The sequence below is a fragment of the Saccopteryx leptura genome, chromosome 3 (assembly GCF_036850995.1).
Source record: "Saccopteryx leptura isolate mSacLep1 chromosome 3, mSacLep1_pri_phased_curated, whole genome shotgun sequence".
Lineage (NCBI taxonomy): Eukaryota > Metazoa > Chordata > Mammalia > Chiroptera > Emballonuridae > Saccopteryx > Saccopteryx leptura.
This window is the reverse complement of record NC_089505.1, coordinates 346184040-346198278: the sequence shown is the minus strand read 5'-3', so window position 1 is coordinate 346198278 and position 14239 is coordinate 346184040. Positions and strand designations below refer to the sequence as shown.

The 14239-nt window shown below is 37.7% G+C and overlaps 1 protein-coding gene across 1 annotated transcript in view; it reads left to right on the top strand.

Annotated features, from left to right (window-relative positions):
* NUDCD1 (NudC domain containing 1) overlaps positions 1-694 on the top strand; it is a 62009-nt gene extending 61315 nt beyond the window's left edge. The window contains exon 10 of the mRNA XM_066379356.1: positions 85-694. Within this exon, the coding sequence (XP_066235453.1) occupies positions 85-377 (293 nt within the window). The 3' untranslated portion in view covers positions 378-694. The remainder of the gene's footprint in view (positions 1-84) is intronic.
* The last annotated feature ends 13545 nt before the right edge of the window (positions 695-14239 follow it).

The window sequence follows — 14239 nt, the reverse complement described above, 5'->3', positions numbered from 1 at the left end:
ATTACAAAATAGTAAATGTTAAATCACAACCTTTCTTCTTTTGTTTAATATATAGTTTTTCTTTTGTCTCCTATTTCTTGGCAGGCTATGTCCAAGCATCAAAGAGAGACAAAAAATTTTTTGCCTGTGCTCCAGATTACTCCTATGCAGCCCTTTGTGAGTGCCTGCGCCGGGTGTTCATCTACCGGCAGCCCACGCCCATGTCCACGGTGCTGTACAACAGAAAGGAAGGCCGGCAAGTCGGGCAGGTTGCTAAGCAGCAAGTAGCAAGCCTAGAGACCAGTGATCCTATTTTAGGCTTTCAGGCAACAAATGAGAGATTATTTGTTCTGACTACCAGAAACCTCTTTTTAATAAAGGTAAAAACAGAGAATTAGTGAAGCCAACATCTCGGTTTCTCTGTACTGGGAGAAGTGTCAGTGACAGCTGGGAGGCTGGGCAGTTATACTGTAACCTATTAAGTGGTCATGTGTTAAATAAAATTATCTTGTATGAATTTTTATTTTTTAAAGGATATTGGAAATATATTTGAGAGATTATGATCCTATAAAAGCTATGGAATGAAGCTGAAAATTCAGAGAAAATTTGCTCCTGTAAATACGTAAAGATAGTATAATTTTTTAAAAACAGGCTTGAGTCTTTTATATGAAAAAAATGTACAATTTAGTATTTAAAAATAAAAATATTTATCGTGTTCTCTGAGTTCATTGATATAGTTTCTACATTCTGTACCTATAGAATGTGTAGGCTAATAGTTAAAATGTTGATTCTTGTAGATAATTAAATGAACTGAACAGCTTAGGTAGGGGAAATGTAACAGGAGTACAGCAGGTCTAACATTGTGTAAGTTTGTTGAGAGACCTTAAATGTGTTATCAAATTAAATATAATTTAATTTTTATCCATTTGTTCTTTCATAGACAGAGAGAGATGATAAAGTTCTACATACAAAGAATAGCTTTTATCAGTGCATAACAAACTACCCCAAAACTCTGGTTTAAAACAGGAAGTTTTATAATTTCTCATGATTCAATGACTTGACTGTCTCTGTTCTGTGTGGCCCGTCATCCGTCAGTAGACTAGACTGTACTGTACTTCTTCCTGTGAGAGAGAAAACATTCCAAGAAGGCAAGCCCTTAATGTGTAAGACTTTACCAAGCCTATTTTACATATATATATATATATATAATATATATATTATATATATATATAAAATTTCATTTTTTTTTATTGATTTTTAGAGGGATTAGAGGAGAGAGAGAGAGAGAGAAAGAAGGAGGAGGGGAGAAGCAGGAAGTATTAACTCTTAATAATTCCTTCCTATATGTGCCTTGACCAGGCAAGCCCAGGGTTTTGAACCAGCAACCTCAGCATTCCAGATCGACGCTTTATACACTGAACCACCACAGGTCAGGCCTTACCAAGCCTATACTTCCATCAGAGCTGGTCCTCTTCCATTAAACAAGTCACATGGCCAAGTCTAGAGCCAGTGTGAAAGGGGATATATAAGGATACAGATAGCAGGAGGTATTATTCATTGAGAGCTAATAATGTATTACAGTCTACGCCACAACTTATAATTTGTCCTTATAGTTCTTATATTCTACTGTAATGAAAATTGAATTTTGTTTATACATTAAATATTTTTTGCCATGAATTTTAGCTTCTCATATTTCTTTGAATTTTTTTTTATTTGTCTTTACCCAGATAATTGTTTACTTTTTATACCATTTTTAGGTATGCTTATGTAAACCTCAAGTTGAATTATATTTCAGTAGGGAGTTGAGACTTTAAGAGGCCAAAAATGAAGAAAAGAAATATAAGATAGAGTGTACTTGTTCCTAATGTATCTCTTGCCTATCTCTGTGCTTGGCTGAATTAAATTTTAGTGAAAGAAGGAGAAATAAGTTTGAGAGATAGAAAAAGAAGAAAGAGATGGGGGTGACATGCATGTTTCCTAACACTGTGTCAAACTTTAATTTTCTAGAGAGAAGTATTGGGATGCTAGATAAAAAATTGGGGAAAATCTTGAGATATTTGAAGTCCTGAAAGATCTGTTAGTATTAGGAAAGAGACTAGTTATAAACATCGTGAGGTCATGAACAAAGGAGGAAAACAAATGTATGTATGAACCAAAAAAACAAAACTGAATTTTCCAAAACTTTTTAGTATTATTGTAAAACTTAATGAAGCAAAAGGCTGTTTAGACATTGAACTACTAAAAGCCTTTGTTATGTGATAGTAGATTTAAACCTTTAAAATTTACCCTGAAGATCATAAATATGGAATATGAGAAAAATGCAGATTAATGTGGTGTGTTAACCAAATGGCAATGTATATAGCAAATTTCCATATAGTAATCATTCTTTGCACATGTGATTCTTAACATTATTAACGTTGAATTGAAAATTATCTGGATAATTAGTCCTAAATATTGTTGCATATTGATCTATGTTAAGAGAATAATAGGTCTAGAGCAGTGATTCTAAGCCATGTTTTCTTGAAATGTTTCGAAGATTTCACAAACATTCAATTCAGCTTATACAATATTCTAAACTTTAGGTAATGATAAACTTATTTAAATGAGGTATATACAATAAGTGCTATAAATGTAGTAACTTATATTTTTATTGATTTTTATCATAAATTATAAATGAGAAATTTTGATAGTAATAAAGCAGTACTTTATGCGTTTTTCATATGAGTCATTTAACAATATTTATAATAAGAACATATTTAGTAAGCATCAGCTGTGTACCATACATGTTTCCATTACTAAGGATAATGCAGTGCTAAGATGGAGAGAAAAGATTGTATATTCTAGTGATTTCCAAGTAAAATTTCCCTTTGAGGACAAGAAGTGGGGGGAGCAGGTGGAATAGAGTGGTTGTTCTACTGTTAGAAAGAAGTCTCACCAAGGATGGAACCCATAAAAGAGCAGACAGAAGAGTTGCCAATGGGAAGAGTCAGAGACAGGATAAGAGAGTTCAATAATTGACCCCAAAATACAGAATATCATGAAACTACTATGAACAATTATACACTAACAAATTTGACAACATAGAATGGATAAATCCTTAGAAACATATAACCCACCAAGATTGAATCATGAAGGAATAAAAAATCTGACCAGACCAATTACTAGTAAAGTGCTTGAATCAATAATCAAAACCTCCCAACAAACAAAGTCCAGAACCAGACAACTCTACTAGTGAATTCTACCAAAATTTAAAGAATATCTACCTTTCTTAAACTAGTGGAGGTAACACTTCCAGACTCATTTGACCTGTCTTAAACTCTTGGAGGTAACACTTCCAAACTCATTTAACAAGGCCAGCAAAACCTTAATACCAAAACTAGACAAAGGATGCTACAAAAAAGAAAATGACATGCCAGTATCCCTGATGAACATAGATGCAAAAATCCTCAGCAAATATTTAACAAATTAAATTCAACAGTACATCAAAAGAACCATACACCATAATCAACTGGAATTTAGTTCTAGGAATGTAAGGATGGTTCAACATCTGCAAATCAATTAGTGTGATACACCATATTAATAAAATGAAGCATTAAAATGATATGATCATCTCAAGAGATGTGAAAAAGCACTTGACAAAACTCAGCATTTATATTAAAAATCAACAAAGTGGATGGAGATAGAGGGCATATACCTCAACATAACAAAGCCAATACTTAAACAGACTAAAGGGTGATAATCTGAAAGCTAAACTATGATGAGGAAAGGACAAGGATGCCCACTCTTACTTTTTTTCATCACAGTATTGGAAGTCCTAGCCAAAGCAGTTAGGTGAAACAAACAAAAAGAAATAAAAGGCTCCCAAATTGGAAAGGAAGAAGTAAAACGCAATATTTTCAGATGACATAATGTTATATATAGGGATAGGCAAAAGTAGGTTTACATAATACAAATAATATACCGTATTTTTCGCTCCATAAGATGCACCTGACCATGAGACACACCTAGGGTTTTAAGAAGGAAAATAAGGGAAAAAATACTCTGAACCAAATGGTGTGTTAAAATATTTAATAAAATACCGTATTTTTCGCTCCATAAGACGCATGAGCATTTTCTCCACTTTTGGGGAGAAAAAGTGCATCTTATGGAGTGAAAAATAGGGTAATAATAAATAAAAAGATAAACTCTGTTCTGTATACTCACAAACTAAACCTACTTTTACCCATCATATATAGGAAACCATAACGACTCCACAAAATCAGTGGTAGAATAAATTCAGTGAACTTGTGAGACACAAAATCAAAATACAAAAATTCTTTTGAGTTTTTATACATCAATAAACTATCAGAGAAATTAACAAAATGATTTCATTTACAATTGCATCAAGAAAGAATAAATATGTAGAAATACATTAAACCAAAGAGGCAAAAGACCTATACATGAAAACTACAGGACACAAATAAATGGAAGCGCATCTTGTGCTCATGGACTTACTGTTTAAAAACTGTTCATGCTACTCAAAGCAATCTACAGATTCAGAGCATTTGCTATTAAAATTCCAACGGCATTTTTCACAGAAATAGAATACCTATAGACAATCCTAAAATTTATATGGAGCCACAAAAGACCATGAATAGTCAAAGCCAACTTAACAAGGAACAAAGCTGGAAACATTATGCTCCCTGATTTCAAACTCTTACAAAAGTTACAGTGATTGTAATAGTGTGATATTGGCATAAAAATAGACACATAAATCGGTGGAACAGAATGGAGAAATTACACCATATGTGGTCAGTTACTGTACAATAAAGGGTCCAAGAATATACAATGGGGAAAGGACAGTCTCTTCAATTAACTTGGGAAAACTGGACTGCCATATGCAAAAGAATGAAACTTAACCACTGGCTTGTACCATACATAATAACTCAAAATGGATCACAAACTTAAATATAAGACCTAAAACCCTAATGTTCCTAGAAAAAAAACATAGATAATAAACACCTTGACATCAGTTTTTGCAGTTATTTTTTGGATCTGACCCCAAAAGCAGAAATAAGTGCGACTACAGCAAACAAAAGTTGCACAACAAAGTAAACCAATAAAACAAGGCAACCTACTGAATAGAAGATATTTGAAAGGAATACATTTGATAATATTCAAAACATTTAAGCACTCATACAATTTAATAGAATAAAAAGTCTGTTGAAAAGTGGGCAAAAGACCTATGTGGATGTTTTTACAAAGAAGAGATATAGATAGCCAACAAGTACATGAAAAGATCATCAACATCACCGGGAGTCTTCTAACAGAGGACAGACTACTAATATATCTGAAATGTACCCAATGATAGGTTGAAATCTTTGCCTTAAAGAACATGGAAGCCACAGGCATTTCAAAATTCTTTTTAACAGTAAGAACAATTATAACTAATAAATTTATAGCACCTACTATGTACCAGTCACTGTTCTAACACTACATAACTTTTTTTTCTCCTAACAACCCTATTCTTTTACAGAAGAGAAATTTGGAACAGAGAAGAGGAGTAGCCTGCCTGAGTGACACATTAGTAAAACAGCCAGTAAGTGGTAGAGCCTAGACTAGAACCAAGCAGTATAGTCTCTAGTGAGCTTTTAATCTGCTTTGCACACACAGGTAGTGCCTTATCCACATACTCGGATGATTGTGGTGGTGGTGATGTCCGACATCATATATTTTATGCAGATAAGAGTTTTGTGCACAACTGTATTTTCTCTAGCATTGCTTTTCTTTTGCTCCTTTGGTTAACTTTTGTATTGTCAGTGTTCAGTATTGTCAGAGACAGAGGTTTTGGGAAAGTGAATAACTGAAAATACTCAAATCAATAGGAAAACTTGATTTATGATCTTAGGTACTCATGATTTCACCCCATGCTTGGTGGGGTAGGTCTCTAAAAATTTCACTGGGATTCCCATTGCACTGCTTCTGAATTCCTTCCAAGTGCACACTTTGTAAAGCTTTCCCCGGTGACCTGAGGAGTGACCTACCCCAGCTGTATGATAACTCCTAATTAGGTCTAAAGCGGTTGTATAGCCTGACCTGTGGTGGCACAGTGGGTCAGACCTCGACCTGGAATGTTGAAGTCGCTGGTTCAAAACCCTGGGCTTGCCCGGTCAAGGCACATATGGGAGTTAATGCTTCCTCCTCTCTCTCTCTCTCTCTCTCTCTCTCTCTCTCTCTCTATCTATCTTTCTATCTCTATCTTTATCTCTCTATATCTCTATCTCTCTCTCTATTCACTAAAATGAATAAATAAAAATAATTTAAAAATAAATAAATAAAAGCACATGAAATGTTTAAAAAGTAAAAAATTAAAGTGGTTCGTGTATGATTTCGGACAGTGAGGAAAAACTGGTAACTCACTTGCTGAACATCCTGCCTTCTGGAGAAAGCTTCCTTCATAGTTTCTTTACTCTCTTCTCCAACCTTTACCTCCCTTGATGTGTTTGAGTTCTCAAGTTCTCATTTCAACCTGCGTTGAGTCCTGGGCGTAAAGTACATGCTTACTTCCTGTTGACCTGTTTGCTAAGCCTCCCCACTGTGGAACCAGTTGTAGCGACAGATTTTTGGGTGAGTGGACTTCTCTGGTAGGGATTTAACTAGTGTTTCCACACATTCCTGATAGGACTCTAGAGCGGTGATTCATAAGAACTGACTCATTGTAGAGAGTTAAAGGAAATTTTGGTGCAAGCCATCTGTCCCATAACAAATGGTCTCATATTGGTGGTTATAAACATTGATCGATCCTAAGTCTGACAGAAGTCTAAAGGCCAAAATGTCAACGTTTTAAACTGTTGTGAAATTAGAAACTACAGTCAGTTTATAGCTGTCAGCACCGGATCTAGTGGGTTGAATCAGAAATTTGCTTTTTAATAAGAGAATTCAGCATCGCCATAAGCATTTAAAGTTGTTGAAGAGAAGCTTTTGGCAAGTATACTCCCTAATTTTTTCCAAGGACGGTATTTAAAACCACATTTAAAAACTGTTATATAGTGATCTCATTATTCTGCTTTCACCAGACAGCAGTAATGTGCTAAATGATAGATTAGATAGTACTGCCAAGACGGTTTTGCCCACTCTGGACTCCAGAATCTCAGTTGCGCTGGGAATCTTTGAGAGATTCTTTAACTTGGTATGTTCATACTGCACAAACTTAACAGTTCTGGAGGTCAGAAGTCCCGGATGAGTCTCACTGGGCTAAACTCAAGGTGCAGGGGAGGATTTGTTTCCTCGACTCTGGCTTCTAGAGGCTGCCTGCATTCCTTGGCTCGTGTCCTTTTCCATCCTCAGTGCCAGCAGTGGTGGCCCCGTTTTCCTCACACTGCATTGCTCTGACACTTGTCTGCCTTCCTCTTCCACTTTTAGGGACCCTTTTGATTATACTGGGTCCGCCCAGATACTCTCTCTATCTTAAAGTCAACAATTTAGTAACCTTATGTCCACCACATTGCTGTATAATGTAGCATCTTAACAGGTTCTGGGGATTAGGGCGTGGCCGTCTCTGGGCGGCGTTATTTTACCTATTATAGCTGTCCCCAACCTTCTGTCTGTATTATATGGATTCTTATAGTAATATTATAGGTTAAGCTTTTAAAATTATTTTTGTTTTATTGTTTTTGTTACTCATGTGTGTGCGCGTGCGTGTGTGTGTGTGTGTGTGAGCAATCTCTTAAATTCTGCTTGAAATAACAATGTCTAGAAAATATTTTTAAATGTAACACTGGTAGAGATATTTGCTATAATTATAATAAAAGTCATATATTGAAATCCTCATACAAATAGATAATAAAAACCTAAAACCACCCTCAAATAAATAAAAAGGTAGATGATTAAGCCATTTCTAGAAGACAGAAAAATTGGGAGTGAGTTGATGGTGAAACAGAGAAAACAGTAACATGTGAGGAGGATACTGGAGATGGAGGACCCAGTTTTCCAAACTAGAACCCCATGGAGGCACTGGGCTGATTCATTCAGATGGGACAGTGAATGAGGTTGAGTCAGAGGGATTAATTAAATGCCTCTATATAGGCCAACTTTACCTGTATGTTTCCTTATTCTCTACCCTGCTCAGGGAGCAGAAGCAGATGGCGTTTTCCAAGGTAAAAAACATTTGTTGCCTTTTTTATTTTTTTTTATTTTTTCTGAAGTTGGAAATGGGGAGGCAGTCAGACTCCCGCATGCGCCCAACTGGGATCCACCCGGCATGCCCACCAGGGGGCGATGCTCTGCCCGTCTGGGGCGTTGCTCTGTTGCAACCAGGGCCATTCTAGCGCCTGAGGCAGAGGCCATGGAGCCATCCTCAGCACCCGGGCCAACATTGCTCCAATTTTTAAAGGGGCAGGGGAACAGAAACAGCAGAACTAATTGGAGACAACGAAGTCTTTTGGTAATGATTTTGGAGCTTCCAAAAGAAACATTTCTCATTCTAGAATTTGGTCAGATTTGTAGCATCACAACTGGTTCTCTGTTGGCTCACAATGAAGTGAATTATACTAACATACCCAGAATTTCCTCACCAGAGTTCTTAGTCAAAATTTTTGTGTTGGAGAGAGACCTAGTGAGAACAGAAATCAAGATACCTAGTATTATAGTATGGTCACGGTGGCAATCTGCCTATCTGCTTTACACAAAATTCAATAACTTGTGATAGCCACAGTTGTAGTGAGGAGTCACTGAATAGTTCTAGAACAGAACTTCCCAGAACTGAAGAAGAAAGAATTTTCAGGCTGAGAAGATCCACCTAGTGTCCAGAAAAATAAATGTGGAAAGACCCACGCCTAGTGTCATGAATTTTCACAAAACCAAGATTAAATGATGATCCTAATACCCTCAAAAGCCATACTGACAACAGATTTTCTTTTTCTAACTGTGCTAGAGTATATAAAATAATATAATAATTTAAAAGTTCTGTCATAAAGTCATTTTCAACCTAGAAATTTTATATCCAATGAATTATTGATTTTTTTGTGAAGGCAGAATATATGTATTTTCCTGCATGTAAGTTCTCAGTTAAATATTTTCTTAGGATATAGCCCAACAAAATAAGAGAATAAATCAAGAGAGAGAAGGATATGATATACTAACAGCAGTGGACCCAAACAAATTAAGTAATAAGAGGACTGATGAGGACAGCTGTGTAGTGGACTTAGAGGGCAGGTGGCTCCCAGTCCAGTGAGGAGGAAAGGACAGACGGCCCTAGAAGAGAGCTCCGTAGACTAAAACCAACCATTGAGCTTAGAGAAAGTGCACAGTATGCTAAATACAAATAATGCGAGGGAGAAAATGCAAATAGAATTCCTGAGCAAAATGAAAAATTGGAATTGAAAGTCATGATTCAAATGGGATGCTAAGTGATACATGGCTTGAAGTTAAGTGTGTTAACCCCGGTTTTCAAATGGCATTGGGTCAAGCTCCTGTATTCAGAGAGGAGGAAATGCAATCCAAGCAGATTACTTGGGTTTTTAATGAACAATCCTTATGGTGTCATAAATATTAAAATGCTACTCATTGGGAGAGTTAAAGACAAAACAAAGAAAGCTTGACTGTGGTTGCCAGAACTAATGTGAATATTCACCACCTGGTTCAGGTGCAGCTGGAAGAGAGGGGGATGTGGAAAGGGAGAGAACCAGCCGAGAAAGCGTGGGTGCTACGTTCATCTCACAGAGTGGGTAGTCAGTATGGGAATGTCGAAAGGATCTAGAGCAGTGGTCCCCAACCCCCGGGTACCGGTCCGTGGGCCATTTGGTACTGGTCCTCAGAGAAAGAATAAATAACTTCCATTATTTCCGTTTTATTTATATTTAAGTCTGAACGATGTTTTATTTTTAAAAATGACCAGATTCCCTCTGTTACATCCATCTAAGACTCTTGATGCTTGTCTGGTAAGTTCAACAATTATATTTAAAAATACCACAGTTTTTACACTGGTCGCATAATTTTATTTTGTGCATTTATCCGTCCCACCCTAAAGGCCAGTCCATGAAAATATTTTCTGACATTAAACCAGTCCGTGGCCCAAAAAAGGTTGGGGACCACTGATCTAGAGTATGCTATTTTAAATGATCAAGGCCACCAAAGGAACAATTAAAAAATAATATATAGAAGTATGAATATCACACTGTGGGCGAACAGTGTTAACAGGTTCCCTTGATGCCCTACCTGGGCTGACCCCAGAGGCCACTAGAGCCAGTTCCTGCACACACTAACCTGATGGCTTCTCATTCTCTCACCAGAATGGGCTGGACCTGCAACAGGAACAGGCCCGAGTGCTGAGATGATCGCCAGGAATAACTCTCAACCAGTGAGGATGACACTTTGCTCTCAGTGAGACAACTTTGAGTTGTTCCATTTTTAAGTGACCCAGGGATACTAAGCCCTGAGGCTGCTGATGCAGCTTACTCTCTAACTCCCCATTCATTGGCTTTTCTCCGTTCTGTGTTACACTTCCTCACTCCTTCATGTCCTTCTCAACATTGACTTCCCAAATAAACTACTTATACATAAATCTTTCCTTTCTTTTCATACCCAGGAGCTAAATTTGATGAAACAGAAATGGCCATTTGAGTCTATTACTACTCAGTTAGAGGGAAAACCGCCAGAACAAACTCAAACAGGAACATTAAAAGTATTTCTGTGATAGAAGGAGAGGTGGCACGGGAGCCTGCTTCCTGTTATGTAAGTGCCAAAGGACAGGAACAGACCATTTACAAAAGAAGAAAAAGCTAAACTGTATAAAAATTTCTCGGCCTTCCTAGTAAGTATAGACATCCATCCAATGATGAATCATTTTTCACTTAGTTAGAAAATCTTTTAAAACTTAGTAACCAAGTTTGCATTGATAACAAGGGTGAATTGAAACTAGCACTTTTTAAATACGTTGGCAGAAAGTGTTTAAATTTATACATACTTCCTGAGAAACAACTTAGTGATTTGGTGTGTCTTAATATTTTTCATGCCTTTTAACACTCTAATTTTACTTCTCGGGAACAATTTCAGGAGATGAATAAAAAATTACAAACTTTGATCCAAGAAGATGTTCACTGCATTGTTATTTATGATAGAGAAAACGGAAATAAATCTAAATATTCAAAGTTAGGGAAATTATAAATAACATTATATATGCATATGGTAAATTTTACTATGAAGACATTAAATATGGTTTTGAAAAGTTTTCACCTGGGAAAATGCTTATGGTCTAAAGCAGGGGTCCCCAAACTACAGCCCATGGGCCACATGCGGCCCCCTGAGGCCATTTATCCGGCCCCCACCGCACTTCTGGAAAGGGCACCTGTTTCATTGGTGGTCAATGAGAGGAGCATAGTTCCCATTGAAATACTGGTCAGTTTGTTGATTTAAATTTACTTGTTCTTTATTTTAAATATTGTATTTGTTCCCGTTTTGTTTTTTTACTTAAAAATAAGATATGTGCAGTGTGCATAGGGATTTGTTCATAGTTTTTTTTATACTCCGGCCCTCCAACGGTCTGAGGGACAGAGAACTGGCCCCCTATGTAAAAATTTTGGGGACCCCTGGCCTAAAGTGAGGTGAAGAGGCAGAGTATCAAATTAGATATAATTTACTATCTCAGATATCTAAAAATGTATTAGATTTTTTAAAAGATAAATGAAATTAGCAAAAAGTGTTATGTACAAGTCCTCAATGTTATCAATAAATTCTTGGAAACTGCAACTTTAAACTGAACCATGTATAATGAAACCAATTTTACCACAGGCTAGTCGATGTCAACAAGAGTCAAGTTCCTGTGGCATATTTTAGGTCAGAAAAACATCACCATTCTTCTAAGTAAAGATCCAAAAACAGTTCTAATATTAAATATTGAAATAAATTTGAGCCATACACATGTTTAATAAAGATTAATGAAAACAAGATAATTATTTCCCAAATGTTTGTTTTATCACATGTGGCCGGAGTCTGTCCCGGTGGCTCGGCACCAGGCGGGCACCCACCCCAGACAGGACGCCCTTTATTGCAGGGTGAATTCTCTCACACACCTACTCACTCAGATTAGGAAACATCTTTGGGATATGAGAGGAAACTGTAGTCCCTGGAGAAAACCGATGGAGACATGGGTAATGGACCAACTCCATACAGCCTGACCCTGGGTGGGAATTGATTATTGTTGTGATCAATGATATAACAAAATGACGTTGAGCAAAGCAACATTATTTGAGGTGCTGCTGTAATATGGTAAAACTAGCTGAGAACTTTATTCAGAAATTATCTTAATTAGACATTTGGGGTGGAGTTGAAATATTGAGATGTACAGGTAACATGATTAGTAAATGTCTATTGGGGGAAAATGGATTTAAACCTTGTGTGTGTGTTGCTATTAAGAATAGGCAGAGACAGACAGAGAGAGAGAGAGAGAGAGAGAGAGAGAGAGAGAGGAGATAGAACGAGGAGCTGCTCAAAGGCCATGTGGTATGAGACATGGCTGTGCCTCAGAAAGTGCCGTCTCCTGAAGGCTGTTCACAGAGGAGCTGTCATGTTGTGTGTTCTGTTCATGGTATTTACCTTTTTCAGGTAATATGAGAGATGCTGGGTTCCCACCCCTGGAGTGTCAGCGATAATGGAAACTTCCCAGGAGTTAGCTGAGGTCTGTGGCAGGGTAGTGTGCAGTTTTGACTTCCACAGGTGTTTAGGAAATTTCACCCATTTTTGAATCATCAGCATTATTACTATTTACAATTTTACACATTACAAACTATATTAAGCAAGGACTTTGGCTGCAAGGGGCAGAAGGACTTGTTGGGACGGTCTGAGCTACATGAACAGGGACTGTCTGGAGTCTGAAAGTTTGGACGAGAACTTAAAACACCATGGACACCCAGGCCCTCCTGGTCCTCGCTCCTTAAGAGTTTCATTCTCTCCTGTTGCTCACTGAATCTCTCCATCTCTGGTAGTGTGAGTGCAACAGCCTTACCTAACCTTATGAACCCATCCAAGATAGCTTTCAACCGTAGACTGACAACTAGAAGATCGTGCAATATACACTTAATAAGTACTTGGAAAATCTTAAACAAACAACTATGACAAACCCAATAGATCACCCTAGCAATTCCATTCTTCTTGAGGTTGCTTTTATCCTAACTCTGCAATACAGTTCATCTTCCCTCCGTCCCCTTCCCTCCTGTCATCCTCCACGCAAACCACTCCTCCTGGGTTCTTCTGCCTGTCTTCAGGTTCTGCTCTTTGCTGGCAGCAGCTTATCACATAAACTCATCAGTGCTAATGTGTTACATCGCCCAGGTAACGGAGCTTATTGTTGACTGCCAGAATAAATCTCCCTTGTATCCAAACTCTGTCCCCCAGGGCACAGATACTTTCCTCTAAAATGCCAGTGTATTTTTCATTAAAATGCTTGCAAATCCTTCGGGTTATTAGGTTTATGGCAGCCCCATTAGGCAGAACAATAATGATTTATGTAAGAAGTTAAGCCAGGATCTTTGTTTCCTTCAATAAAAAGGTTCAGGTCTGCAGCTGGGTCCCTTGGTCCTGCTGTCTTGTGTTACAAGAGTGTCTCTCAACCTCTGCATTTTGTTTCCCAGGAGATTAGTCCTCCAGGGAATTGTTCTTTAGGATTCACAGCCTGGAAAGCCCAGCTGTGACATGGGAGCCTCTGCTGAGAAAGCAGCGCGGGCTTTGCGTCAGGATAGATGTTGGTAAAACTTCCAGATCTGCCCCTTATGGGCCTCGTGACTTTGGATGGGTCACTTAATGAGATTAAGTTTTCTCCGCTGTAAAAGTAGGTGATATGGTACTGAGGGCTGCACAGATTAAATAAGTACTGAATGAACCACTCTGCCTGGCTACGGTGACTCCAGCTTGAGAGTCACATTTGACCTGTAAAAAGTTGGCATAAGTGGAGCCATTTTAAAACAGAGCTAGGACAGCCATTCCAGAGGAACTCTCTTGAATATCTTACTCCTTAAACCTTTGTAATGTTTGAATTGGACAAAATAACCTTTGCAATGGGCCAATCCAACATTGTATTTCAAGCAACTGGGTTTTGTTTGTTTGTTTTTGTTTTTCTTAAGTGAGGAGCAGGGAGGTAGAGAGACAGACTCCCGCATGTGCGCCAACCAGGATCTATCCAGCAAACTCTTTATGGGGTGATGCTCTGCCCATCTGGGGCTCTTGCTCCATTGCTCAGCAACCAAGTTATTTTAGTTCCTGAGCCGAGGCCATGGAGCAATCCTCAGTG